The 24,278-nt window shown below is 41.8% G+C and overlaps 2 protein-coding genes and 1 long non-coding RNA gene across 4 annotated transcripts; 2 read left to right on the top strand and 1 right to left on the bottom strand.

Moving 5' to 3' along the window:
- Positions 1 to 2,655: 2,655 nt before the first annotated feature.
- Positions 2,656 to 15,943, top strand: MED6 (mediator complex subunit 6). 2 transcript variants are annotated; one of them, XM_053945733.1, is made up of 8 exons: positions 2,656 to 2,764; positions 9,064 to 9,223; positions 10,238 to 10,329; positions 12,491 to 12,573; positions 13,284 to 13,392; positions 13,751 to 13,866; positions 14,599 to 14,626; positions 15,001 to 15,943. In XM_053945733.1, the coding sequence occupies exons 1-8, from the start codon at positions 2,743 to 2,745 to the stop codon at positions 15,126 to 15,128; spliced, it is 738 nt and encodes a 245-aa protein (XP_053801708.1). In that variant the 5' UTR covers positions 2,656 to 2,742; the 3' UTR covers positions 15,129 to 15,943. The 2 variants fall into 2 exon arrangements, with proteins under 2 accessions (XP_053801708.1, XP_053801707.1); XM_053945732.1 differs by lacking the exon at positions 2,656 to 2,764 and adding an exon at positions 6,326 to 6,365.
- Positions 15,363 to 19,717, bottom strand: LOC128789594 (uncharacterized). The gene is made up of 3 exons (XR_008431459.1): positions 19,540 to 19,717; positions 17,743 to 17,835; positions 15,363 to 15,434 (listed from the first exon to the last, which is right to left on the bottom strand). It is a non-coding gene; the product is annotated as an uncharacterized LOC128789594 (long non-coding RNA).
- An 820-nt stretch (positions 19,718 to 20,537) lies between these two features.
- On the top strand, positions 20,538 to 24,277 carry LOC128789588 (disintegrin and metalloproteinase domain-containing protein 21-like). Its single transcript, XM_053945730.1, has 2 exons — positions 20,538 to 23,505; positions 23,826 to 24,277. Exon 1 carries the CDS (start codon positions 20,623 to 20,625, stop codon positions 22,906 to 22,908), a length of 2,286 nt encoding a protein of 761 aa, XP_053801705.1. The 5' UTR covers positions 20,538 to 20,622; the 3' UTR covers positions 22,909 to 23,505; positions 23,826 to 24,277.
- The last annotated feature ends 1 nt before the right edge of the window (position 24,278 follows it).

The following is a 24,278-nucleotide window of genomic DNA, read 5'->3' as shown; positions in this document are numbered from 1 at the left end:
AATAATCCCACTGCAGGGAGAGTGACACTTAATGACATCCGAACACCGGGACTAAAAAATGTGTCAGTTTTTATCCAAGTGTTTTATGCATTTTTAAAGCACACAAATTGAATTAATATGTCTAAATACTCGTTGCTTAAGGTGCCTTTCTCTGACATCAAAAGCAGTGTGCATAAATTCCTCATTTTATGTGATAGCTTTCATTATCTCTCCATCTGTAATCCACACCTCCTGCTAAGAGGGACAGAACTCCAGTGCTCATTAGGACTCTCCCTTTAGAGGAAGCCAGGTGAAAAAGCCCTCACCTTTTATGCTATAGCAAAAGGTGAAAATGTTACCAGATTAACAATACCTTCCAGCAGTGCTTTGGCTAGTCTCACTATGTAATTGAAAATTCATTGTAAGCAATCAAGCCCCATTATTTCCCACCCAGGAATCTTTACTTTTCAGCCGCTTGCTCATCTGAAGACATACTTGCTAAAGAGAGGTGCAGAGTCAGCAGGAAAGATGGACAACATGAATAATTAAAATAGAGGTCGAGTTTACATTTGTTACTGAAAAGAAATGGTTTGCACAAAAATTGAATGAAACAGGGCATCAGAAATGCTCCAGAAGGATGGCTGTGATGTCTGGTGGCATTTTTCCCTCCAGGAGGCTTGTTCATTACAGGGTCATAGAGGTATTTGGTTTAGAATGGCAACCTATCAGTATTATTTGGAAACATTCTGGTGTGGATAACACTAGAGAGATGTGTTTGGCAAAGGTAGAAACTGCTAACCAGTAGCAGCTAACTAATGAATGGGGATCTGCAGTGTGCACACATGAGAATTACCCCATGGAAAAGCACATATTACACAAAATATTATCTCAGTGACAAAGACAAGTACCCAGGAATCGTGAAATTGAAAAATTAAGGTTAGATTTGATTTTTAATATAATTGTGCTATTAAATGATACCAAATACTGTGTTTTCCTGTCTTTCTTGTGAATTCAGTATTACAGTTGGACAGTGCACTTCTGTTCAGTACTTTTTCTTCCACCGTTCAATCTTTTTTACTTATTTTTACTTACTTTGCCAATTAAGCAAATCTTCTTTTGAAGAAAAGATTAATTTTCTCAGAACACATACTATCCCAGCCTCATATTTTTGCAGATATTATTAAATTTATTTTCACAAACCACTCAGAGCCAAGGGGCCTGTTATTACCTCCCTTTTAGAGATACAGCTCTGAGACACTAAGATTACAAAAATCTTATTTTGAATAATAAACTGTGAGAGACTTTAGAGACCTTAACTTCTCAGTGTGCAAGAATTACAAAACACACAAAGCATGACCAGCATTACTTTATTTGTATTGAGGGTTTAGCACATCTGTAAATCTGAGTCTGAAAAAACTTCATTAATCTAATGCATAACTATACTACTGGCAAGACTAGAGTCCAGTTTTCCAAACCAGCATTTTTCTGTCTGACCTTGTCACTTTCTGTAACCTTCGCTTGGTACCTTCACATCTTTTAACATCCGAAACATGTAGAGCAAGTGTTTTGCAGGCACCTCTTCTTCACAGAAAACAAGGCCAGAGTATTCACAAATTATATAGTGACTTTAACGTATTGAATGAGATAGGAATCCTGGGAAGAAAAAAATAAAAGAGTATGTGGTTTTGCAATTACAGTCTGTCTCCTAATGCCTTAGTATGAGAGGACTGAATAGGGAGCAAATAAGCAGCATGATCTCTCTTTTGCTCTAACTTCTTGATTGCTCTCATACAATAATAATATCCCTTTCTTGTACTTCATACACAGTAAAGTATTTCCTACACTTTTTTCAGGCCTCTAATAGAAGGGCAAGAGATTCCATCACCAATTACGATCACGTGCCATCAGCAAAGTGATAACTCCAGGCTCTCTTAGACTCTGCTACTGCCGGCAAGGGGATGGCTGATCTTGGCAGCAAAGGCCGAGTCCCTGGAGGTACAGCTAGCATGACATAGGGATATTGGACACTCTGTACAGCAGACTGGGAGACTGTAGTTGTCAATCTAAATAAGGAGCTTAATAATCTTCAGTTTATGTATATTCCTCCAGTGTTGCTCTTCACTCTATAAATAACTGATGACTGACCATTTCACTTAAGAGCCAAAATGCCAAGGACCATACTGCAGGACAGGAGCCATACAGTGTTTTGATGATGTGACCTCAAAACATCTATTATTCCCACATGGCTAACTAAATTAGGGCTACCCCAGCCAGCTCAAGCCGGATGGGTGTGACGCTGAGCAGCAGCAACCTGTGGCCCACATCTCTTTCTCTCTGAAAGCGACCGGCAAATACCAGCAGGCCAAGGTCAGGCAAAAACAACTGCAAAATCCCAAAAAGCTGTTTGTTTTGAGCAAACAGCTCCGAATGAGCATGTCGATTTTCGGCACTGGCGCCGTCGTTCTGGTTATGCACCACTCAGGCGAAGCGCAGGCCACTTTTACTTGCGCTGGGATGCTGGAGCAGAACAACCCTTCGCTTCAGGAAGGCGTTTCTCTGGCCAGCGACTGCGTGTCGGGACGAGGGGCGTTCTCCCCGCACCGGGCTCCGGCCCGGCCCCGCCTCCCCGGCCCGGCCCGGCCCGTCCCCGCCTCCCCGGCCCGTCCCCGCCTCCCCGGCCCGGCCCGTCCCGCCTCCCCGCTCCAAGGCCGCTTCCTGCGCTCCGCCCCGCCCCGCCCCGCTCAGGACGCGCGCGGCGCGGCCATGGCGGCTGTGGACATCCGAGGTAGGCCCGGGGCGAGGGCGGCGCTCGGGGCTCGCTCCCCGCGGCTTCGGGGCTCTGCCCGCCGGCCTGGGCTCAGCTCCGCCCGCGGAGCAGAGCCCTCCGCGGGGCGGCCGCAGGAGGGGGTCGGTGCGGTGGTGTAGCGGTCCTCGGAAGCTGGAACGGCCGGGCGGAAAAGCTGCCCCAAAAAGCGGCTTTCTTGGATGTGCGGCAGGCTGCGAGCGTGTGCTCAGGGCCGCCTGGGGAAAACAAGCTTGCCTCTGGTAGACTCTTGCCTTTTCGGGGGGGCAAAGCGGTCCTGCAATGAGATGGCGACGTGAAGGAGCAGCTAAAAAAGAGAGTTGCAGCTCTGAAGTGTGGGGGGAAGTGGGAAGCGCTGGCGTGTGTATGGGACTTGCACAGGACCGGAGCAGCCAGTGGGGCTGGTAATCTTCAGAGCATTTCAGGTGGATGTGGTGAGGCAGGCCAGGTGTTAGGAAAGCCGGAAAGAAAACTGAAGTAACAAAAAAACATTGGGGGTGGAGTCAGGGATATGAATAAAAAGAGATTATGTTTTGAAGAAGAAGTGATATTTTAGTGACGTGTTAAAGAATATTTATGTTGTAAACAAAGTAGAAGTTAAATTGTAAAGGATTTGAGCTTTGATGGAAGAAATGGGGGTTCAGAGGCCACAGGAAAGGAAGTTATTTTTCTCCATAGGAGTGTCTGAATGCAGTAACGTCAGAAGCCTGTGTGGTGGGGTCTCAGAGAATGAACAAGAGGAGGTATTTAGGGAACTTTCATAAAGGGTCAGTTTTGATAATGCCACAGAGGTTTTCTCCTTTTTTGTCTTCAAATTCTTAATGATTATGTGTAGTCCTGTGTGGTTTTCTGACTTGTTTGAGATTACACAAAGAAACTATGTAGGCAATTAATGGAGGAATGCTGTATTAAGTTATTAGCTGATGTGAGAACCTTCTGTGTTACTCCAGATAATTTAAGCTCCCTCAAAGTCTTTTATCTAACATAGTTCAATATATTAAGTAGATTTTGAGGCATACTTCTATTTTTAATTTGTCTGCTGTGGATTAACCCTGGCTAGGTGCCAGGTGCCCACTAAAACCACTCTGTCACCCCCCTTTCTCAACCAGACAGGGGAAAGAGAGACTTGTGGATCGAGATGAGGGCAGGGAGTGATCACTCATCAGTTACTGTCCTGGGCAAAACAGACTCAATTTGGGGAAATTAATTGCATTGGTTACCAATTAGATCAGAGGAAGATAATGAGAAATAAAACCAAATCTTAAAAACACTTCCACCACTCCATTCTTCCTGGGCTTAACTTCTCTCTGAAGTTCTCTAACTTCTCTCTGAAGTTCTCTAACTTCTCTCCTCCAAGCAGCAAAGGTGAATAGGGAACGGGTTTGTGATCAGTTCACGCATGTTGACATTGCCACTCTGTCCTCCTCAGCAGGAAGACTCTTCACAGTCTTCACTGCTCCATGGTGGGATCCCTCCCTTCTTTACAGGTATTAAATTCATATTGATGCTCTAAGCAGCAATCAGTACCGTGTCCAGGGTGCAGTTTTCAGGTTCCTTTAAGGTCTGGTTCATTGGTAAGCAGATTTGAGCTTTCCATGCCTTTTTCTGTGAGATGCATAGCTATACACAGTTCTCAAAAAAAGTTACTTGAGCATTCAGCTTGCATGGTAAGTCTTGTCCTGACAATGGAAGGGGACATTCTGGCATATAGAAACTTGTGAGTCAGTTTAGTATGTCCAATTGGGACAGTCCACAAGCTGTAAGAATGGCCATAAAACCCTTTTTCCCATTGCCTCAACAATCGGTATTGTAACTTTACTGAGCAGGCCCTTGTATCTGTTTCTAACTGAATGTGTGGCTCTGCTGTTGATCAGAAGTCTGTTGTTTCATTTTCTGGTTGTATTGGAGCTATGAGGTCTGCTAGGAATGCCTTAATGTTTTCCACCAGTCCCCTCCTCTCATAGTCAAAATTGATGTTTACATCTAATTGTCCCTTCCTGCCTACCAAGAGTACATTGATTCAGGCCAAAGGGTGGGAACCCTTTCAGAGCCCAGTGCCTATTGCTCTCCTTTCACCTTCTTTAGTACCATTCTCTTCTTCACTGTAAACAGGTATTCAGTATAGCCTGCGTAACTCTCCCAATTAGGGTTATTAGTCAGCATGATAGTTTCCAAAAGCTGACACATTCCAGTAAAACAGATTTAAGCCCTGCCACTTTGCTTAAGTACTTAAAAAATGAATGGGACTCAGGTAAGGATGAAGCTGATAATAATATTCCCTAAATTTGGGGAACAGAAAGGTTAGAAATTAAGGTAGAGTGTTGGATGATCAATGGGTCTACCTATGAAAAACCATCCCAGATTTCTCTGCATGACTCATCAAAACCAGTAGTGAAAAATACAAAATATTGCACCTCTGAAAAATGGAATTGTTGGTATAATTTTACTGTATATCCCTTTGGGCCTACCATCATGTGGGACTATTGTTTAAATTCAAAATATATATTACTGAAACTACAGCAACTGCATTTTTGCCAATCCAAGAGTATTAGAATATTTTATCTCCACAAATTTTTGAAATCAGTCCATGTGTGGTCTAAAGTACTGGTCATCAAGAAATTTTGTTTAATCCATCTTGGTCTCTGAAATTGGTAGAAGTAATAATGCAGATTAATATTCGGCACTTAAACCAACCTGCTCCCAATTTTTAAGTACCTTCTGTGCAGGCTGGTTATCTTGGTTACACAGGCAATCCCTCACTTTTCCAGACTTACCAAGATCTTTGTAGCACTCAGAGCTGGGTCAGGATGGACAAGTGCCCATTGTCACAGTGAGCATGGCCTCTGACCTGCCTTTCCCTCTGGGCCAGCTTTGAGGCTACTTAGCCCAGGTGAACATGATCTGGCAGCTCTGCAGGGCCTGGCAACTCGTGGGGCTGGTTGGCACATGGCTTGTGTTGCACTTGGCTTTGGGAGAAATGTGAACAAAGTGCTCCAGCAGGGGTCCCCTAGAGGGTCACAAGTCCTGCCAGCAAACCTGCTCCAGCTTGGGCTCCTCTGTCCAAGGCACCAGAGGTCCTGTCAGGAGCCTGCACTAGCGTGGCTTCCCATGGGGTCACATCATTCCTTGGGCATCCATCTGCTCCCGTGTGGGGTCCTCCAGGGGCTGCATCTGTATCTCTGCTCCACTGTGGATCTCCATGGGCTGCAGGGGGACAGTGTCACAATCTGCCTGTAGGGGCAAAGGAATCCTGATGGTTCTTCTCACCAATCCCAAAAGTGCAAAAAGGCAAACAGTAGGGGACTATCAGTTAATCACAAAAAATGCACCTTTATTAGGGGCCAAAACAGTTAATGCGATAGTGGGGTCAGAAAGGAGATAAAAGGACAGAGAGAGAGAGAGAAGAGGGGGATGGGAATAGCTACCAACACAGGCGAGATCCCCACTGGTCCAGACAATGGGGATCTGTCTTGTTGTGTCGGGAAGGGTCTCCAAAGCTCTGGTCAACTCAGGGGTCGGGTTATAGTCCACCATGAAAAGGGGGGAACATGCAGGGCAATGAAAGTTGCTGAGGGGGGAACAGGTGAGTCCACTGAAACCACCAAGGCAGGACGAACACAATAAAGAATAAGTCCATTGGAGCTACTGAAGGAGAACAGGTCATGTCATTAGTGGTCACACCATCCTTTTCCCCACCCCCTGTGGTAGGGGTCTCAGTCCTTGGGAGGAGGGTTTTTCGATCTCCATCTGTCACGGTGGTAATGAGGCAGAGGAGGGGTCTTCAGTGAGAGACCACTAGAGTCACCCCAAAAGTTCATTTGGCTTAAAGGTGGAGAGTGAGCAGGAATCGCAGCAGGCCATTCCCTGCTGAGTCTATGTCAGGTCCTTGCCAATTCCTTGCCAAGTCCTTGCCAGGCCTTGTTCGGAACAGCTAGTGTGACGGTACAGCAGTTGCACCTGCAACTGTCGCTTTCTCCAAGCCGGAACTGCAGTGGGGGAAGGGGTTTCTCCTCGTAGCAATCGGAAGGCAAAAGGAGAATAAGGGGGGCTTCAGATGGCCTCTTACAGACAGCCACCTTGTCATGGACTGTGCTTGTCTCTGTAGGATGTGGGGGAGTTCCCAGCAGCTTCTCACTGAAGCCACCCCTGTGACTCCTCCTACCAAACCTGGTCAGGTAAACCCAGTACCCTGTCAGGCTACTTTACTGTTCCTCTCGGTTTGTCAAAGCGTAGTGCTGAGCTACCTGGCCAACAAGGCCAGGTTCAGCACATTGTGTGAATTACTCTTCGTTTTTGCCATGGATTGCTGGCTTGTCTTCCAAATTGTCTTGAAAATCATGACAGATTGGCAGTATTGTCACAAGTACTTTACTTTTGCAGTTGTGATGCAAATTCCACAAGAAGTGCTTTGCACAAGATGTCCTACTTTTGAAAGGAACAGGGAAGCAAGAATGCCATCCTTTCTTGTACCCAAAATAAACAGTACACCCTTCAGTATGACAGCCATGTCAGATTCACGGTTTGTTTTATTCTTCCTCTCCTTTTTCCAAGAACAGTTAAGAGAACCATCTTGCTAGTTATAAAGGCAATTAGAAATACTGGCACTAAGCAGCTGTGCATAATTGATTCTTAAGAGTCCAACTTTATATTCCATTTTACGATACATTTCTCAGTCTATATATACAGCATGATAGCTATATATATCTTTCTCTCTAAAGCTCGCCTGACAGTCCTCTGAGAAATGCAGTTATTGTTAACCATACAAACAAAGAAAGTTTGTATTTGAAGTATAATGTGAGAGCTTATTATAAGAAGAATGCAAGTGCTTAAGATTTTAAGATATTTTGGAAAGGAGAGCTCTTTTGGATTTGAATGGCATTTGGAATAAACAGCGCTACTATGACTTAGGTGTTTAATAATGGGTCTTAGTGCCGTGTTTCTGAGATTTCCTTTTCTGTAGTGAGGAGAGAGAACAGTCTGTGTAAAATAACTTGTATGCCTGTAGACTTCTCCCTCCCTGTCCCTGCCATACATGAAACAGTCGGGCTAAAAATTCTGAGATTAGCAAGGAAAATTGATTTACATGTAGCTATTTCTGTTGCATTTTTCCTGGTTTGCTAAGCAGGTGGTGTTGCTTTATAACTCTTCCTCAGAGAAGCTGCTAGTAGTGTATGAGCTAATATTTTTGAATGTGATCTGATGATCCTTGAGCATGCTGAATTGTCACAGAAGTAAAATATTCTCATTGGAATGATAAGTGGGAGTTGAGGGTATGTGTATAATGTATAAACTTTAGGGACAGGTTCCCATGTGGAGGGAATTTGAGATCTTCAGTCAGTCTTCAATGACTTCTCATCACTTAGGGTTTTTTTAATCTAAACAATGCATGTCTCTTCCTGCTTTCTTGTGTATAGGAAATTCTGTTTGCTGCTGCTGTGATTTAAAATCAATGAATTTCAGGGTTTTTTTCCAAGGTTCCTCCTGGATCTCTAGTGTTAGCAAATTTGTTGGCTATGGAATTGGTTGTTGACACTGGTTTCTTTGATGTGCCTGAAGAACATTTTGCTGCAGCGTGATTACAAAATGCAGGGACTTTAACTCATATTTCCCTAAATCTGTAAGAATTTAATTGGCCTATTATGACTTGTAGGTTATAAAATATGTTCATTTAAAAAGCTTGCATTTTTATATAATTGTTAATGTTCAGTAGTTAAATATCTGTAATATCCACTGAGTTATGGAACAAGTAATTTGCTGCAGGCAATTTGGCAGATTAATTTTATAGTCAGGAATAGAATCTCTTGTTCAAGATTACTGGGAAGCATCTGCCCAAAGATAGTATCTTTGTGTTTGCTGTTGTTTTTTGGGGTGGGTTGTTGTTTTTGGGGTTTTTTTTGTTGTTTTTTTTGGGGGTTTTTTTGGTTTTTTTTGTGTTTTTGTTTTTTGGGTTTTTTTTTGTGTTTTTTGTGGGTTTTTTTTGGTTTTTTTTTTTTGTTTTGTTTTGGTTTTTTTTTGTTTGTTTGTGTTTTGTTTTTTTTTTTTTTTTTTTTTTTTTTTTTGTTCGGTTGGGTTTTTTTTTGTATACTGGTAAGAGACCTGCAGAAGGTTAAAGGTTATCAATTATTATCTGAACTCAATGAAATACTTCTTTCATGTTAACTGGTGTGTTTGTGTTCCATCTCCTTCCTCTGCTATAATTGTTAACTGGTGGCAATTTACTCTTGGATGTATTTGTAGTGGTTTTGACTGCTTTGGTACTCAATATAGATTTATTTTCCCAGATAATCTGTTGGGGATTTCCTGGGTTGACAGCTCCTGGATTCCAATATTAAACAATGGGAGCGTGTTGGACTATTTCTCAGAGCGAAGTAACCCTTTCTATGACCGAACATGTAACAATGAAGTCGTCAAAATGCAGCGGATGACCCTGGACCATTTGAAGTAAGTTGTAATTTGCATCTGGTTCCTGTGCAGAATCCCTTGTCCCTCCATTCAGAGGCTTTGGTGACTGAATGGATGCATGCTGGAACGCTTGTTCTGTTCTGTGCTTTTTAGTCCCACCACTTTCCAGCGAGGCCAGCTCTTTCTGTATTTGGATGTTTTCTGCTTGTTCTTATGCCATCTCAAGGAGGTGTTAAGTTTGAAGGATTCTGTGTATCTTTTGAGATGCCAGTAAATCACCCTTTAGATATTTCTCTGAAATAGAAAAGCTGTCTTCTCTCATCCTCCCTGCTCAACAGAACCTGAGTAGTCTAATGTAGTTAAATGTTTTTTCTGCGGTGAATAGAGTTTATGTTAGGGGATACTTTGAGTTCATAAATAGTTTGTGTTTCCATATACTATTGGCTGTGTGCCATAATTAGTACATAATTCCTCCAAAGAGCTGGCTTTTTAGTATGGATAATAAGAGTAGTGAGTGTTGTAAATAAACTGATCACATATGGTTGTGTATTGAGATTGCATGTGCAAGTTAACTTTCTTTTCAGTTCCCCATCTGCTATGCTGAGCACTGGCAAGGTGTTTGAGAACTATTTTAAGACTCCACAATATGAGAGTTTGCAAGCAGGACTAGAAGTCCATTGGTAAAGACACTTGTGCTCAGTGTGGTTGCAGAGAGGCCTTTACATCAGACACACATATGGTCACATCATACACCAGTTCTTTGTTGCTGTATTTAAATGACATCTCTATGACGGTAGACTGTTATCTTTCTTGCTATTTATCTGTTGCTAATATGTTCTACTTGTGTCAGGTTGTTATAACTCCCTTTGTCTATGCACCTAGGGTTTGATACCTAGCTCAGGAAATCCTTTGCCTTTATTTACTGCACATTATAAAGAAGAGCTTTCAAAGCATCAGAACTTCTTTGCTTTATTGCCGGGCCCTTTGGTCGCTCTTCACCTCCTACAGATTTTACTTGGAGGAAGATACTCACTCTGGTTGTTTCTTTCTCAGCCAGATGGTTGGAGTGGAGTACATCCTTCTCCATGCTCAAGAGCCCATCCTCTTCATTATCCGAAAGCAGCAAAGGCAATCTCCAACACAAGGTACAGTCACTCACTTCTTGCCCCTGTTGAGAAGCCAATCAGTCAGTTGTTTTTATCACTTCCTAATTTGCGTCTAAGCACTTCTGCTTCCCCTCTTCTGTCTTAAATCTCCAGTCTAACTAGGAGGGTATGAGGCTTTGTAGTGGGGAGATCCTTTCTGCGGCAGTTCCCTGCAGCGTGCCAGCAGCAGGGAGTGCCATCTTGTGGGGAAATGGGAACAGTGAATGAGAGAGTGCTGCCCTGTGCTACGTTTTCCTACAGGAAATTGCTAATAGCATTCATTCCATGTTGTATTTATCTGTCAGGCTATGCAAGTGTCCATGTCTTCTTGTGATGGAGTCTTGTGGTAACAGCACCACTCCTTCCTACAGTGTCTCTTTCCAGTTTTTAAATAAAATTCCTTAGCTTTTTTTTTCCCATCTGCATGCAACTTGATTAATCAAATATGTAGTCACATTTCAATAGTTACTGGATTGTCTTATCTGTTTACTGCATGTTCATATAAAACAATAGGTTATTTCAGAGTAAGCTTTGTAGGAAAGAAAGGCAGGGTTAGTGCTAATTATTTCTTCTTTTTCTTAGGGATTCAGGTTCTGTATATACATTTTGGTCTTTACAGGACTTTGTCTTGTAATGTTTCTTATTTGCTTATGTCAGATAATGGTCTGTTTACATTGCAGTTCCAAGTTGAGAAAACATGTATGATTGATTCTTTAGTACATTGAGTTATTTCTTTATTAGAGATTTTCAACATAGCTTCTAAAAGTGAGTATAGAATTATCATACAGCCCTTAATTTCTGGTTCTGACACCTTTCAGACTGAGCCTGGAGTTGGAGCTACCACAGTATGTGTGTTTAGACTTATGCTGTAAGGCAGATGTATGTTTGGTGGAACTTAACTGACACCTGTTTGGTAACATTTTTCCCACTGTGACTGTAAGGTTTGTGCTGGGTACGTTAATTGAGTTGCATAGTTCCCTAGCTGAGATGTTACCACGTATTTTATTTCATCGGGGTACAAAAATTAGTGTATTTGAGACATTGGAATGGGGATGTAAAACTGAAATTTAATGAGTTCATAGCTAGTGTAGAATTCTCAAATACAGTTGATGCAGGCCTGTCCTATGACTTCTGTGTGTTTTTAAAAAAGAAGTATTTATATTTTAAATTCTTAAAGACAAGCTTTTGCCTGTTTGAAGTGGTATTAGAAAAATCTTTAGATCAATGATTAGGGAAAGTTGCCTGTCTAGTCTAGGAGAGTAGGACCTGGTACAGAGCTGTGAAACAGTAAAACTGCTGTTCTGTGTCTTGCTCCATTTGTAAAGAAGTGCTAAGCATCTGTTTTCCTTTGAGGGGAAGTGGGTACTGTAATAGGTACCCAGCTGTCTGAGACTGCTAATTTAGGCAGGTGTCCAAGCTTCATAAAATGCAAGTACTGGATGAATTGTTAGTAGAGATGGAGGAACTGGAACACATGTGTGCACAGGTAATGTCCTTAGGAATGTGAAGCTGGGAGCATTGCTATGGTTTCTCAATTGAACAGTGTTTGGCAGAGTTATAGAGGCAACTATAATGTTCCTCTGCATTGCAGCTCTAATGAACAAGAATTTTTGATTGGTCAGTAGAGGTTCAAAATCTGATTCAGCAAATGCCTTTGGAAGGTAGTCTTTTTTTGGCAGAATGTTACTAATTTAGAAAAGCATACTTTGTGTGTGCTTCACTCCATTGGATCTGGGAAATGTAGTGGAGAGGACTGTAGAAGCTAGAGAAAGCTGAGTCCAGAACAATGAGATCTTACATTATTGGGGATTTCTACTGCTAGCCAAGGCTAGTGGAATTACTTCCAGAGCAGTTCACATGATTAGCAGTAGCTCTAGTAGCCCCAGTTCTGTGAGGCAAATCATTTCCTTGCAGTAGGACAGGACTTGACAGCCCATGCTTTTCTATCTCTAAAGCAGACATTATTTTTTTCTCTCCTTACAGTCTGTGTCTAAGGTGCAAATAAAGCACCTTAAAGGAAAAGGTTAACAAGAGAAAATTTTGTGATAAGAGAAATGTTGCCGTTTCTGCTGTTTCTGCTGCTGAAATTCAGCAACAAATACACAGTCTTCATCCAGAGCTTTAAATTGAGTCCGCGTTTTTCTTCTTTTCCTTCCCACAGTTATGCCATTGGCTGACTACTATATTATTGCTGGAGTGATTTATCAAGCACCTGACTTAGGATCTGTCATTAACTCCAGAGTTGTAAGTGTTCTGTGCATTTGATGTGTACTGGTTTATATCTGTTTTTACTTTTGTTTGTCCCCCAGGCTGTTTAAATATCTCCTTCACTATTCTGAGCAAAGATCTTGTGTAGTAATGGTGCAGTAACTTAAAACAAACCCCACTGGTTAATATTGTGTGCATCCCACATGAAAATGCAAGATCTTGTGAGAGTGCAGTATTGCCCAGAAACTAGGCAATGTTTAAGGATGAAGGATCAGAATAGCGAAGCTACACAATTGGCAGAACAACATGAAGTTTGAATAATCAAAATTTTAAAATTATTTGACATACATATGAAATAGTAATTAAATACATAATCAGTGAAGCTTGCTTTGGAAAGTTAATGTTAAGCTAATGTAATACTTATTTTTAAATGAGGCTTATGTTTTTAATTGATGTGGTATTTCTTCCTAAATTGGATGCTCAAGTTTGTTTTGATTTCTTCTGTTCTTGTAAACTATTGGTTTTTTCCAAGTTTTTCTCTGTCAGTTTAGAAAAGCACTTCAGAAGAGCCTTGTGAGAACCTGTTAAAGAAATTACATTCTCAGTCCAAAACGGGATATTCCAAGTTCCCTTTCCAGAACAAAAATGAATATAGAATACTAATTTTAAAATACCTACTTTCAAAAATTTATGTTGTATTTTCTCCTTGAGTTCTGAACACTTGCCTTACATTCTTCTTCTGAAAGCTCACTGCAGTGCATGGAATTCAGTCTGCTTTTGAAGAAGCTATGTCCTACTGTCGCTATCACCCATCCAAGGGCTACTGGTGGCATTTCAAAGATGAAGAAGAACGAGGTATGATTGCTACTTTCTCCTGCATACTTTGGGAGAGGAAAGGAATGTAGGGAAAAGCTTGAGGCAATGCACAGTGATGGTGGAGAGGTGAGATGAAGTGACTGAAGGGTAAGTTAGGGCTCTCTACCAGGTTAAAGGAATCTTGCCCTTCTGTGCTGGTGGGAATGAACATTGTGGCATGGGTGGGAAATGAAAATAATGAACTGTGTGTCAACAAAGTGGGCAATTCTTCAACCCATGGGGGACCAAAACACATTTTCAAAAGCCAAACCAGTTTGTCAGGAGGTCATACAATAAAGAGCTGCTAAGAGAAAATAGTTTTTAATACATCTTTCTCTAATATTTATATGACTTGCAGAGAAAACTAAACCAAAAGTCAAGAAGAAAGAAGAACCAAGCTCTATTTTCCAAAGACAACGAGTAGATGCTTTGCTTTTAGACCTAAGGCAAAAGTTTCCACCCAGATTTGTTCAGGTATGACACTCAAAAGCCACAGTTTTACTGTAACTTAGAACTTAAAAGACAGTCATAGGTATTTAAACAGGTGAAACTGAATGGGATTTAGTGTATTTCTGCAACAGTAACATGGATTAGATCACAAACATGGAAGGCTCATATTAGAGTGTAGGATCTCCATTTGTAATCACTGGAGTCATTAAGACCTTGGCAAAACTATGAGAGTGAATTTTATTATACATCTTCCTTATCTGTTCTCAGCTATCAGATGTTGCTGCTGCTTCCAGTTTCCTCTTTTGTGAACTCAATCAAGCCATCACAGTATTTTGTTTTAGTTACTCCATTGTTCTAGGGACTCATTAGTTAGCATGGAAATTCTTGGCATTCTGTGAAGTTGTTGTGGTTACCTCTCATTGTCTTTGGTAGCCATTTGTTCCACCAGGTCTTCTGCTTGGGAGCAAAGGAAATTATGTTTCCAGCATCTCACAAAAGTGCTCCTCAGCCAGTCCTGGGAAAGACTGGGTAACTGCATATTTTTGTCTTTAGTGTTTTGCAGTTTTTAGAGGAAAAACTGGATGTTATAAAATATTAACCGGATTTTGTTTAAAGTGTATTTAGTGACCCATTCTACCCTCACCTCTTACATATAAGAGTGCATTGCTTGCATTTAATTCCTAAGTTAATGCAGGAAGGGTTGAGAATTGCAACTTTGGTTCCACTGATGTGTTGGTTTTCTTTCTTCTCTCACAGCAAAAGCCTGGAGAAAAGCCTATCCCAGGTAAAACTGTAATATTTTCATAAGACTTAAAAAAAAAACTCTGTATGCAGTATCTTTCAGTTGCCATGTAAGCTCTTGCTGCTGCTACTGTGAGGTGGTTTGGAATTCTAGCATTACCTAATTGTGCAAAGTAATGGATAAGAGTGAAGATTTTGAGTTGATCATAGGCAACCTCCAAACAGGAAAGGCCTGAACTGTATCACTTCAATCTCTTCCACCTTTTAACTGAATAAAAGTATGAATTTATTCTCTGCTTATTATTCTTACACCTTTGAAATAAATGTTGCCCATGTGACATTAACAATATTTTCTAAATACTCTGAAGAGTGGAATGAAATCAGAGGTTTGACTTTCTTTTGCTGTTACATCTTTAGTGGATCAAATCAAGAAGGAACCAGAACCAGTCCCTGAAGCTGTCAAGACAGAGGAAAAAGAGACTGTAAAGAATGCTCAGAGTGCTGGTGCTAAAGGACCACCTGAAAAACGAATGAGACTCCAGTGAAGGGAGAAGCTATTGCACATCTGGATTAGTCAGTACCTGGAAAACAGAAGATTCTTGCTCCCTTTTCTTTATATTTAAGCTCTTCCACTGAGACTGACAATTCAGGGTGTGAGATCCCAGTAACAGCTTTTTCTGTAGAAACCTCTCATGCGAATGTTAATGTCAGGATGTGACCTGCCTCAAAGGAGGTGTTTTCAGTCTTCATCTTATTTTGAATGCTGACTTCTGAGAATGGTTTTTACATGGACGTGTTCAGCAGCCTCCTGAAATCTTTACAAACTCCTGCATTCTTTGTGTCTGGGTTTCCTATGTAAAAACAAACAAAAAAAACCTGTTATATATAAAAAGGAATTGGAATTCTTGGCAAATGAAACTCCTGGCTGCTGGAATGCCTTTCTTAAATGTATACTTTGTTAGTAGTAAATATGTCATATGTGCTGGCAGCTTTTTTTTTTTTTTTTTTTTTTTTTCTTGCTTGGACATTGGAATATATTGTCTTCTCTTTTGAGGAGGAAATGTTAGCTTACCCACTACAAATTGCTGTGCCTCTAGTGTGCTTGGGATAAAGATAAAAATTTGATAACTGGACCCTCAAATCCATGTAATTAGATGTCAGAATGGTCTCAGTTTCTAGATATTCTTGGACATGGGTTTTACTTAATGGTTAAGCTGATAGTTTATTATAAAGTTAGTGTTTTGGGAGAGATATTTATGATGTAAAACAGGCTAAGATTTCTTGATGTTGCACACTCAAGTGAAGCTGTTTATATTTCTAATTTTCCACTGTAACTCAAATATATCAATCACATCTCTTCCTCTGTGCTCCTGGCACTTCCTTACTCCTTCATTAGACATGTGCCTTTTGTGGAAGTGGGACAGTGGAAGAGAAACATCACTGACACCTGTACACTTATTTAAGCATCTTTCTTACATAAACCTTTTTTTGTCTCAGAAAAATTAGAAGTCATCTGTTGAAAAGAAATTACTATTAGTTTGGTTTTGGTTTTTCACTGAAATAATGAAGTGAACCTTGAAATAGTTTGCTTTCTTTCCACAACTGTTACCTGCTTTCATGCAGTAATCTGTAGATAGCAAGAAAAAGGTTTGTACACAGCAACCAAAATGTAGATAGGCAGAAAGACTAAAGTATGCTTAGACAGCTGTGTCAAATTTATCTTCAGGTTACAAGACACTCTTTTTCAGAGCTGTTTATTACTGAATGATAAAAAGACCTATCAGGGCTATTTATTACTGAATGATAAAAAGATCCATGCCATTTTATCATCTAATCCAAAGCTGTAATGTTAAAAGATGTAGATATACCAATAGCTGTTCTCAGTTAATGCAGATACAGATCTGAAATTCATATATTCATATACTTGAGTGTGTATTAGGTTTATTTCATACCTGGATCAGGTTTGAACAGCCATTTCTCAAAATGTTGATAAAAGTAGATAAAAAAATAGTGTGAACTATCAGATCAAGTGAAAATATAGAAAGCAGTTATTCTGGGATGCTCAAAACCAGACAAGATGGTGTGAATATAATTAGAAAAAAAGGGTATTAGTTCTTTCTTGTATTATAGGAATTCCTCTGAAAGCAAGTAGTGGAAGAAGCACAAAAGCCATTCTCTCATCCACCCCCATGAAGGAAAGCCAGGATTTCCAGAAATGAGACATGAATGGTGAGGCACCTCAGCAGGCCTTGCTGTTGATGGCCAGAATAAAGTCCTTGGAAATGGCCATTAAGTGAGCTGGGAACCTGTATGTAATTTGGAAAAAGTTACCAAGACAGATGACAGACTGTACTTAATGAAGATCTACGGTACTGGGCTTCGGTTGTGTAGGGGGTTTTTTGGTGTTTTTTTTTTTTTTTTTTTTGTTCGGTTTGGATTTTTAAATGTAGAAAAATTATCTATTCATGCACCAAGGAAATATTTAACACTACTAGCAGAAGAAAGCTTACTTACTGCTGAAGGCACGTACAGCTGTGGCAAAAAATGCATGCTAGAATATAGTATGAGCAAAATACTCTATCAGTCACCGGACTTCACCTGAAATAAAGTGTGTTGTGCAATTCAATGTCTGAAAAGGAATTTCCCTAAAGTAGAAGGGTTTGAAGAAGGGCAGTAAAATGAGTAGGACAGAGTTTCTCCTATGATGGCACTGGGAAGACAAATATTAAGTCTTTATAAAACTGAGTAGTGAAACAAATAGCAAAGTAGAGGATTCCTGTTCTGTCTTGAATAGAGAGACAGGTTAATGAAACTGACTTGGATTTACATTTGGACTCAACCATTATACTCCATACTCAGAATCTGAGCTGATCAGAGATAAGGGTGGAACATGAAGGGGCAGACTGTCGTCATGTTTATCTCTCTCAGCAGCCTTTCTGCCTTCTGCAGAAATGCCTGGTGTTGGCTGGTGTCAAAGGGCGTTAAAAGGGATGGATTCCTGGTGTGATCCCATCTGAGTTAAAGCACCAGCATCTAAGCTATTGGGAAGATAGCAAATGGCTTCCGTTCATGAAACAAGCATTTGAATGTGATAAACCTTTTCCAGGGGAATGGTCTTTCCCTGAGCAAATTACATTTTAAAACAGTAATGGGTGTTACCAGTGTGTCGATTTCCTAGTAGCTGTCCAGTGCTGAAGGTTTGCCGTATGAGGGACTGAAAGATCTGGTCCTGTTACTTGCTGACCAGATATTCTACAATAATTTCATCAGTTAAGTGAGCTATTAATTTACTGAAGTGACATTGTCAGATATTACTGTTGAAATGTTAAGCAGATATCTTGTAGTCAGTAATGTTTTTCAGTGCATGAGAATCTAAGCCTTTTCTCTCAGTGTAGACTCTGACTGTGAAGTCCAAAGTCCTTCCAAAGGACGTTCAGTATTTGTAAAGCTTGTAGATGAAAGGGAAAGAAGCAAGCACTTCTGAAATTTGTTTGTGCGCCACTTTCTTCTGTATAAAGGAGAGATTTGGTTGAACAAGAGAACTATCTCTACTTTTTGCTCTTAGATAATAACCATTCAGACTTTCAAAAGGGCTTTTCTTTGCCTAAATCATGGAGTAGCAGCAGCTGAAAATTACCTGGAACTCTAACAGAAACAATTCTCCACAGAGCCTCAAAGTACATATAAATGTTTGCATACTTATGAACAGCTATGCATATTTGTATGTATGTGTGTATATGTGTACACATGCATGCAAAAATCCAGCCAGATTTTAGGAGAGGGGCACTCTAGCTACCTCAGTTTACTGTGTAAAGCTAATGGTGTCTCAAGTGCAGCAGAAATACTGTATTTGTCATATTTTCATTAAGTAAGGTCTGACTAGGCTATATGTTGCTCTCAGGCATTCCTCTTTGCCACTTTGCCCCCATACTTCATGTTTTGGTAGCCATTTCCTAGCAAAGAAAGATGCCATCTGGTCAGTCAGTATGGTTTGTTTGCCAGACCAAGCTGTTCTTGGAGCAAGAAGGGTATGGGCAGTAGGAGGGACAAGGCAAAGGGGATAGATGAGCTTTGTACTAGTAATTTGAGACCCAAGTATTTTCTAGTCTTAACTGTATAGCTATGTTTATATTAAAAGAGAAAGTAAGTAGTAGGCAACTTCATGCTGAGAGATGGAAGCGGTGGTAAGACAAGGCTCTTGAAAATTGGCAGAGTGATTTAGTAGGGTCTTTTGTATGACTTAAGGAGTGATCACACAGCAGAAGTATGCATTTAAAAATAGCACTCCACACTGCACACAGATTATGTAACAGGATTTTTCCATTACTGTGGTCTGGGTTATATTTATTTCAAGAGACATAATCTGGTGTAGTTCTCAGTACTGAAATGCAAAACTGATAATTGAAAAATAGTGGACAAGCACTTAACTAGTTGCACATAAAAGACGTCACCAGAAACAGTTTCTATAATTTTAAAACCAATAGGAAAATAAATCTAAGGCTAAAATAGATAGGTCACGAGTTTGGATGGGTATCTAGAAAGATCTTCCTAGATGGATCCTAATAGAAGCAGGCATCCTGAATTCATTCCTTTAATCTGAGGTAGTGTATTACAAGGTGTATGCTGCTAATGCTGGCCATGCTTGCAAGGAATGAGCAAGGTACCAAACCACAGAATCTGAAGCACCTTTGGACAATAGTTGGTAACCTCCACAGCTGTTGGTTAGGCCTGCCATGTGCCCAGCATAAGGTACCAGCCCTCTCAGGACCCTGGGGCATAAGGCTCTGAGCATTCTGCCATTCTTTCTTTCTTGCCCAGCCTCCTGAGGGGCAGTGCCTATCTCCAGTAGTTTGAAATGTTAGGTGTTGCTCCCTGTGCCAGGGTGATGGTCAGCACACAGAAGCTGGTGATAAAAGGCAGGATTCCTGAGATCCATATGGGATGGTAGAAGGATACACCTCCTGCAGTTGAGAAAGATAAGGGCCATAACAGGTTGGACTTCATCCCAAATGTGCTTGCAGTGCTGAAAAGAAAGTTGTGAAGAGCTCCTAAAAGGTAACAGCTGTGGCTATGTTGAATCCCAGCAGTATGTGCTAGAAAACCAGCGTGCATCTGTGTTGTGCGGGACATCCTATCTTACCACAACCCAGATCACTGTCTTATGGTTGTGTCTTGCCAGCACTGTACCCAAAATGGGCATGGTAACCAAGTGGTAGATGTACCTGTAAGTGTTCTCATTCCATTGCTATGAAGTCACAAGTCTTTTTTAAAGAGGACATGATGTGGGAAAATGGCTGCTGCATAAGTGCTGTCTGTAATTAAGTTGCATTGTTGTAGGTATGTAGCAGCTGTGGTGTAGATAGGCTTGAGGATTTTATACTTGGTACTGTTAGTTTACATCTATATTATAGAACGTAGTGGAAGTGAATTGTCCCCTGGTTCTACCTTTTTTCTTGAAGGGTGTGTATGCTGTAGTAGCTATAGTAAGGGACATGCTAAGGTCACCACAGGGAGTATTTCTGAACTTATTAATTTCAGACTCTAAGCCTTAGCCTGTTTCTGATGTCCACTCACAAATTATCCTGTAATAAAAACAGCAAAAAAAGCAAAAGTCAACCTTTTGAGATTTTAAAACAGATTTTCCCACTTGTGGTCTACCCAAATGATCCCTTTGCTCAACACAAACATCTGTGACAAGGAGCGTGAAGCTGAACTGGGGGCTGTCCTCGCTGTGTCCGCTCAGAAGGAGAAGTACCCATTAATTTGAAATGACGATTATTAAAAGCTGAGAACGTGTTTGTGGGAGGCAAATTTACTGGTTCCTTCTCACAAGAGCCTCTGTCCTGGCTCAAAGAGCAGGATGGGCTGTCTGGAGGCGCTTGGGCAGCGCTCGGCGACGCCGCAGGTGCCGTTTCCCGGGGAGCGGGCCCGTCACGGCCGGCACGGCGGCAGTTGGAGCCTCGGGGCGGTTCTGCCCGGGCTGGGCCCTTCCAGGTTCCATCCCCGCTCGGGCGGGGGCGGCCGGTGCCGGCGGCCGCGATGGGGCCGCTGCCGGCGCTCCTGCTGCTGCTGCTGGGCGTGGCGGGGTGCCCCGGGGCCCGGGGGGCCCGGCCCGCGGAGCCGCGCGCCTCGTGGGTGACGGTGCCGCGGCAGCTGAGCCCCCGGGGCGGCGACGACGCCCCGGCCCTTTCCTACTGGCTGAACGTGGCGGGGCGGCCGCGGGTGCTGCGCCTGCAGCCCAGGAGGGGCTTGGTCTCCCGCCCCTTCACCCTGGTCACCTACGGCCGGGACGGGGCCCGCCGGGAGGAGCACCCCTTCGTGCGGGACAACTGCTTCTACCAGGGCGACGTGCTGGGGAGCCCCGGCTCCCTGGTGGCCCTCAGCACCTGCGGCAGGGGCCTCCACGGCGTGCTCTGGGTGGAGGATGACACCTACCAGATCGAGCCCGTCCCCAATGATCCGGCCTTTCGGCACATTCTCTACCGCATGGAGGAGGCCAACAGCCCCGAGGGAACCAGCTGCGGACTGACGCCGGAGGTACTGCAGCAACAAAAGGCTGTGCTGCCATGGTTCAAGGCTCCCAAGGCAGAGGAGGAGAACGAAAAGCTGAAGGACTGGTGGACACACATCAGGTATGTGAAGATAGTAGTGGTCGTGGACCACGTGCGGTTTGTGAAGTCAGGCAGGAGCAAATCCCAAGTCTTGAAGCATGTCATGCAAGTCATCAATTCTGGGGACATTTTGTACAAACAGCTTTCTGTCCGTCTGTTCCTCATAGGACTGGAGATCTGGACTGAAAATAACTTAATAAATGTTACTAACTCTATTCCCCAGGTACTTAGTGACTTTAACGCCTGGAGAAAGTCAAACCTGGTACATCGGATGCGCCACGATGTTGCTCACTTATTTGCATTTCAGTGGTTTGGAAGCAGCTTGGGATTGGCATATATAGGGACAGTGTGTGATAGCCACTGGTCATCGGCTGTTATTTCCTTCACTGAGAAAAAGTTGTCTTCAATTGTTATCACATTTGTTCATGAGCTGGGCCATAATCTTGGGATGACCCATGATAAACCGGAATGTAATTGCAAACACAAGACATGCATTATGTATGAAAACAATGCTGAAACAGATTCATTCAGTGACTGCAGTTACAAAGAGTACTTTAATCTGGTTGTAAATGGCGCTCCGTGCCTTCATCAACCACCAGCACCTGGCACTTTCTACACCGATAAACGTGAATACTGTGGCAATAAGATAGTAGACAGTGGAGAGCAATGTGACTGCGGTTCAGCAGCAAGCTGCCGAAGGGATCCTTGTTGCCGCGCAAACTGTACATTTACTGCAGGTTCAGACTGTGCATCTGGAAAATGCTGCAAGAACTGTAAAGTCCTTCCAGCAGGAACACTCTGCAGAGCAAGTACTGGCAGCTGTGACCTGCCAGAGTATTGCAATGGGATTTCCCCTCAGTGCCCACTGGATGTATATGTACAAGATGGAGCTCCTTGCAATGATGGTATTTATTGCTATCAAGGAAAATGTTCTTCCCACAGTGAAAAGTGCCGGCATCTCTTTGGCAAGCAAGCCAAGGTTGCCCCTTTAGATTGCTTCAAAGCAGTGAATACTCAAGGTGACCGGTTTGGGAATTGTGGTATTCATGACAATGTCCGTTTTACAAAATGCAGTACTAAGAATGTCTTGTGTGGTAGGATTCAGTGTGAAAACATAGTCAAAATTCCTTTCTTGCAGAACCATGTAACACTAGTCCAAACTCCTGTTCGAGATAAAAATTGTTGGGGTCTCGACTATCACTTAGGGATGCCAAGAGCAGATGTGGGAGCTGTGGAAGATGGCACACCATGTGGTAGTGATATGCTTTGTATCAACAGGACGTGTATGAGTGTATTAGTGCTGAACTATGATTGCAACATGACAAAGTGTCATGACAGAGGGGTGTGTAACAATCGTAAGAACTGTCACTGTAAGTATGGCTGGGCTCCTCCATATTGTGAATTGGAAGGATTTGGAGGTAGCATTGACAGTGGACCCCCTCCAGTTAGGAGGGCTCAGAGAGCAAAAGTAAGACTAGCACTATTTGTTTTTTTTTCTATGTGTATTGTTGGAGTAGCCCTTTCCATCCATTATAGACAGGAAATAGAGGGATGGCTTACGAAGATGAAACCCCAATTCCATAGAATATTGCAGTTGTTTCAAAGACTGAAAAAAACAGAAGTTCCTAAAGAAAACTCACCTGCTGGCGAGTCAGAATCCACCAAAGTTCAAAAAGCAGTATCTTTGGATTCTCTTGAGGAAATCTCCCTTTAGCAGAGCCATCTGATAACTCATCAAAATAATTCAACAGGTTCTGAACAGCTCTAATCTCATGTGATATCATTAAATGCAGAGTAAAACTTATCTCTGTATATTTTCTTTTAAGTTAGTACATGCAGGCAGTAAGGCATGCTGTTCTTTGTACCCTGAGCTCTTAAACTGATGTAATTAAGTAAACTGCAAGTATTGTGTTTGTGCTTCATATCAACAGTTTAAAAATGCAAACTTCTTAAAACAGCTGTAGATAAATTACTTGCTTCAATTTCCTCCTTCACCTAATATTTTCTTCAATTCAGTGAGAGAGATGTTTGTGAACATCTGTTCTCATTCATTAACAGCCAGAGAAAAAAAAATTGCACTTGCAGTCTCCACTAGGTCCTTCCAGGCAAACTATTCTGTGTGTCTGTGATTTAATTCACATCTGTGACACACAAGAGGTAAGGAACAGGTATTGCAGTGAGATACAGGTGTCTGTTTCACAAGTGTTTCCAGCTGTTTACAGGGAGCAGCTCTTCAGGAGGGAGGTAGACCATAGGAAACAGGGTCTTCCTTTTGTAAAAGAGTAGAGAAGGATTATCCAGATCACAACCAGTAAGCATTGCATTTCTGAACTGTAAAATATATGTCAACAGTGTAGTGACACCAAATCTGGCATTTCACAAGAACAATTTGTTTTTATTTCCTGGAAATTTTCCAGTGTCTTGACTGCTGGTTGCTTCTGAGAAGTGCTGTGTATTTTATTGTCTCTAAGAGGAGCTGTCTGTGGGGCTCCCCGAGTTAACTGAATTTCTAAAGTATTTGGAATTATTCTGCAAGTGTCCCCTACCTACAATACCTGCAATATTTGAATAGATACCTTTCTGACTATCTCAGGGGGTTTCTTTTGGCTTACTCTCTGATTCTTTTTTCAGCTATAACTGAATGTGTCCTTGCACCTCTATGGAGCGCCACACAGAAGCATTGTCATTTTAATTTTTTTAACACAACATAAAGTATGTCTAACTTCTGAAAAATATTAGGGACATGGAACCACCATTCAGTAAGTTTTATTGTTATTATTTCTATTACAGCAGTAACTAGACCATTCTATCAGATCAGCATGAAGAGGAGTCTGTAGTCCAGATCACAGTTAAACCTTTTTTTAAAAGGTGTTTCAGGATAAAGGGCTATAATGCACTTGTCTGCTAACAAAATAATTATTTGTATTTAGAAAATAAAGAGCACACTTTTAGCAAACATTCTGTAAAGGCAGGATAAGTACCCCAACACTTGGGAACATTTGGGAAGAAAGATGTTGGTGACTCTACAAATTATTATGGTCAACTCTTGCTGCCTCCCAAATATATAATATGTGTTTTTAGAAT

Source organism: Vidua chalybeata, chromosome 6 (genome assembly GCF_026979565.1).
Source record: "Vidua chalybeata isolate OUT-0048 chromosome 6, bVidCha1 merged haplotype, whole genome shotgun sequence".
Classification (NCBI taxonomy): Eukaryota; Metazoa; Chordata; class Aves; order Passeriformes; family Viduidae; genus Vidua; species Vidua chalybeata.
Note: the sequence above shows the minus strand (reverse complement) of the source record. Positions and strands in the feature narration are given on the sequence as shown.

Bases quoted from the DNA above. Each gene is read 5' to 3' on its own strand.
- MED6 (XM_053945732.1), top strand. From the start codon at position 6,341: ATGAAAGTTGCTGAGGGGGGAACAG. The intron at 10,330-12,490 runs GTACAGTCACTC...TCCTTCCCACAG, and splicing joins AAGGCAATCTCCAACACAAG to TTATGCCATTGGCTGACTAC. The intron at 12,574-13,283 runs GTAAGTGTTCTG...TTCTTCTGAAAG, and splicing joins CTGTCATTAACTCCAGAGTT to CTCACTGCAGTGCATGGAAT.
- LOC128789588 (XM_053945730.1), top strand. From the start codon at position 20,623: ATGGGGCCGCTGCCGGCGCTCCTGCTGCTGCTGCTGGGCGTGGCGGGG.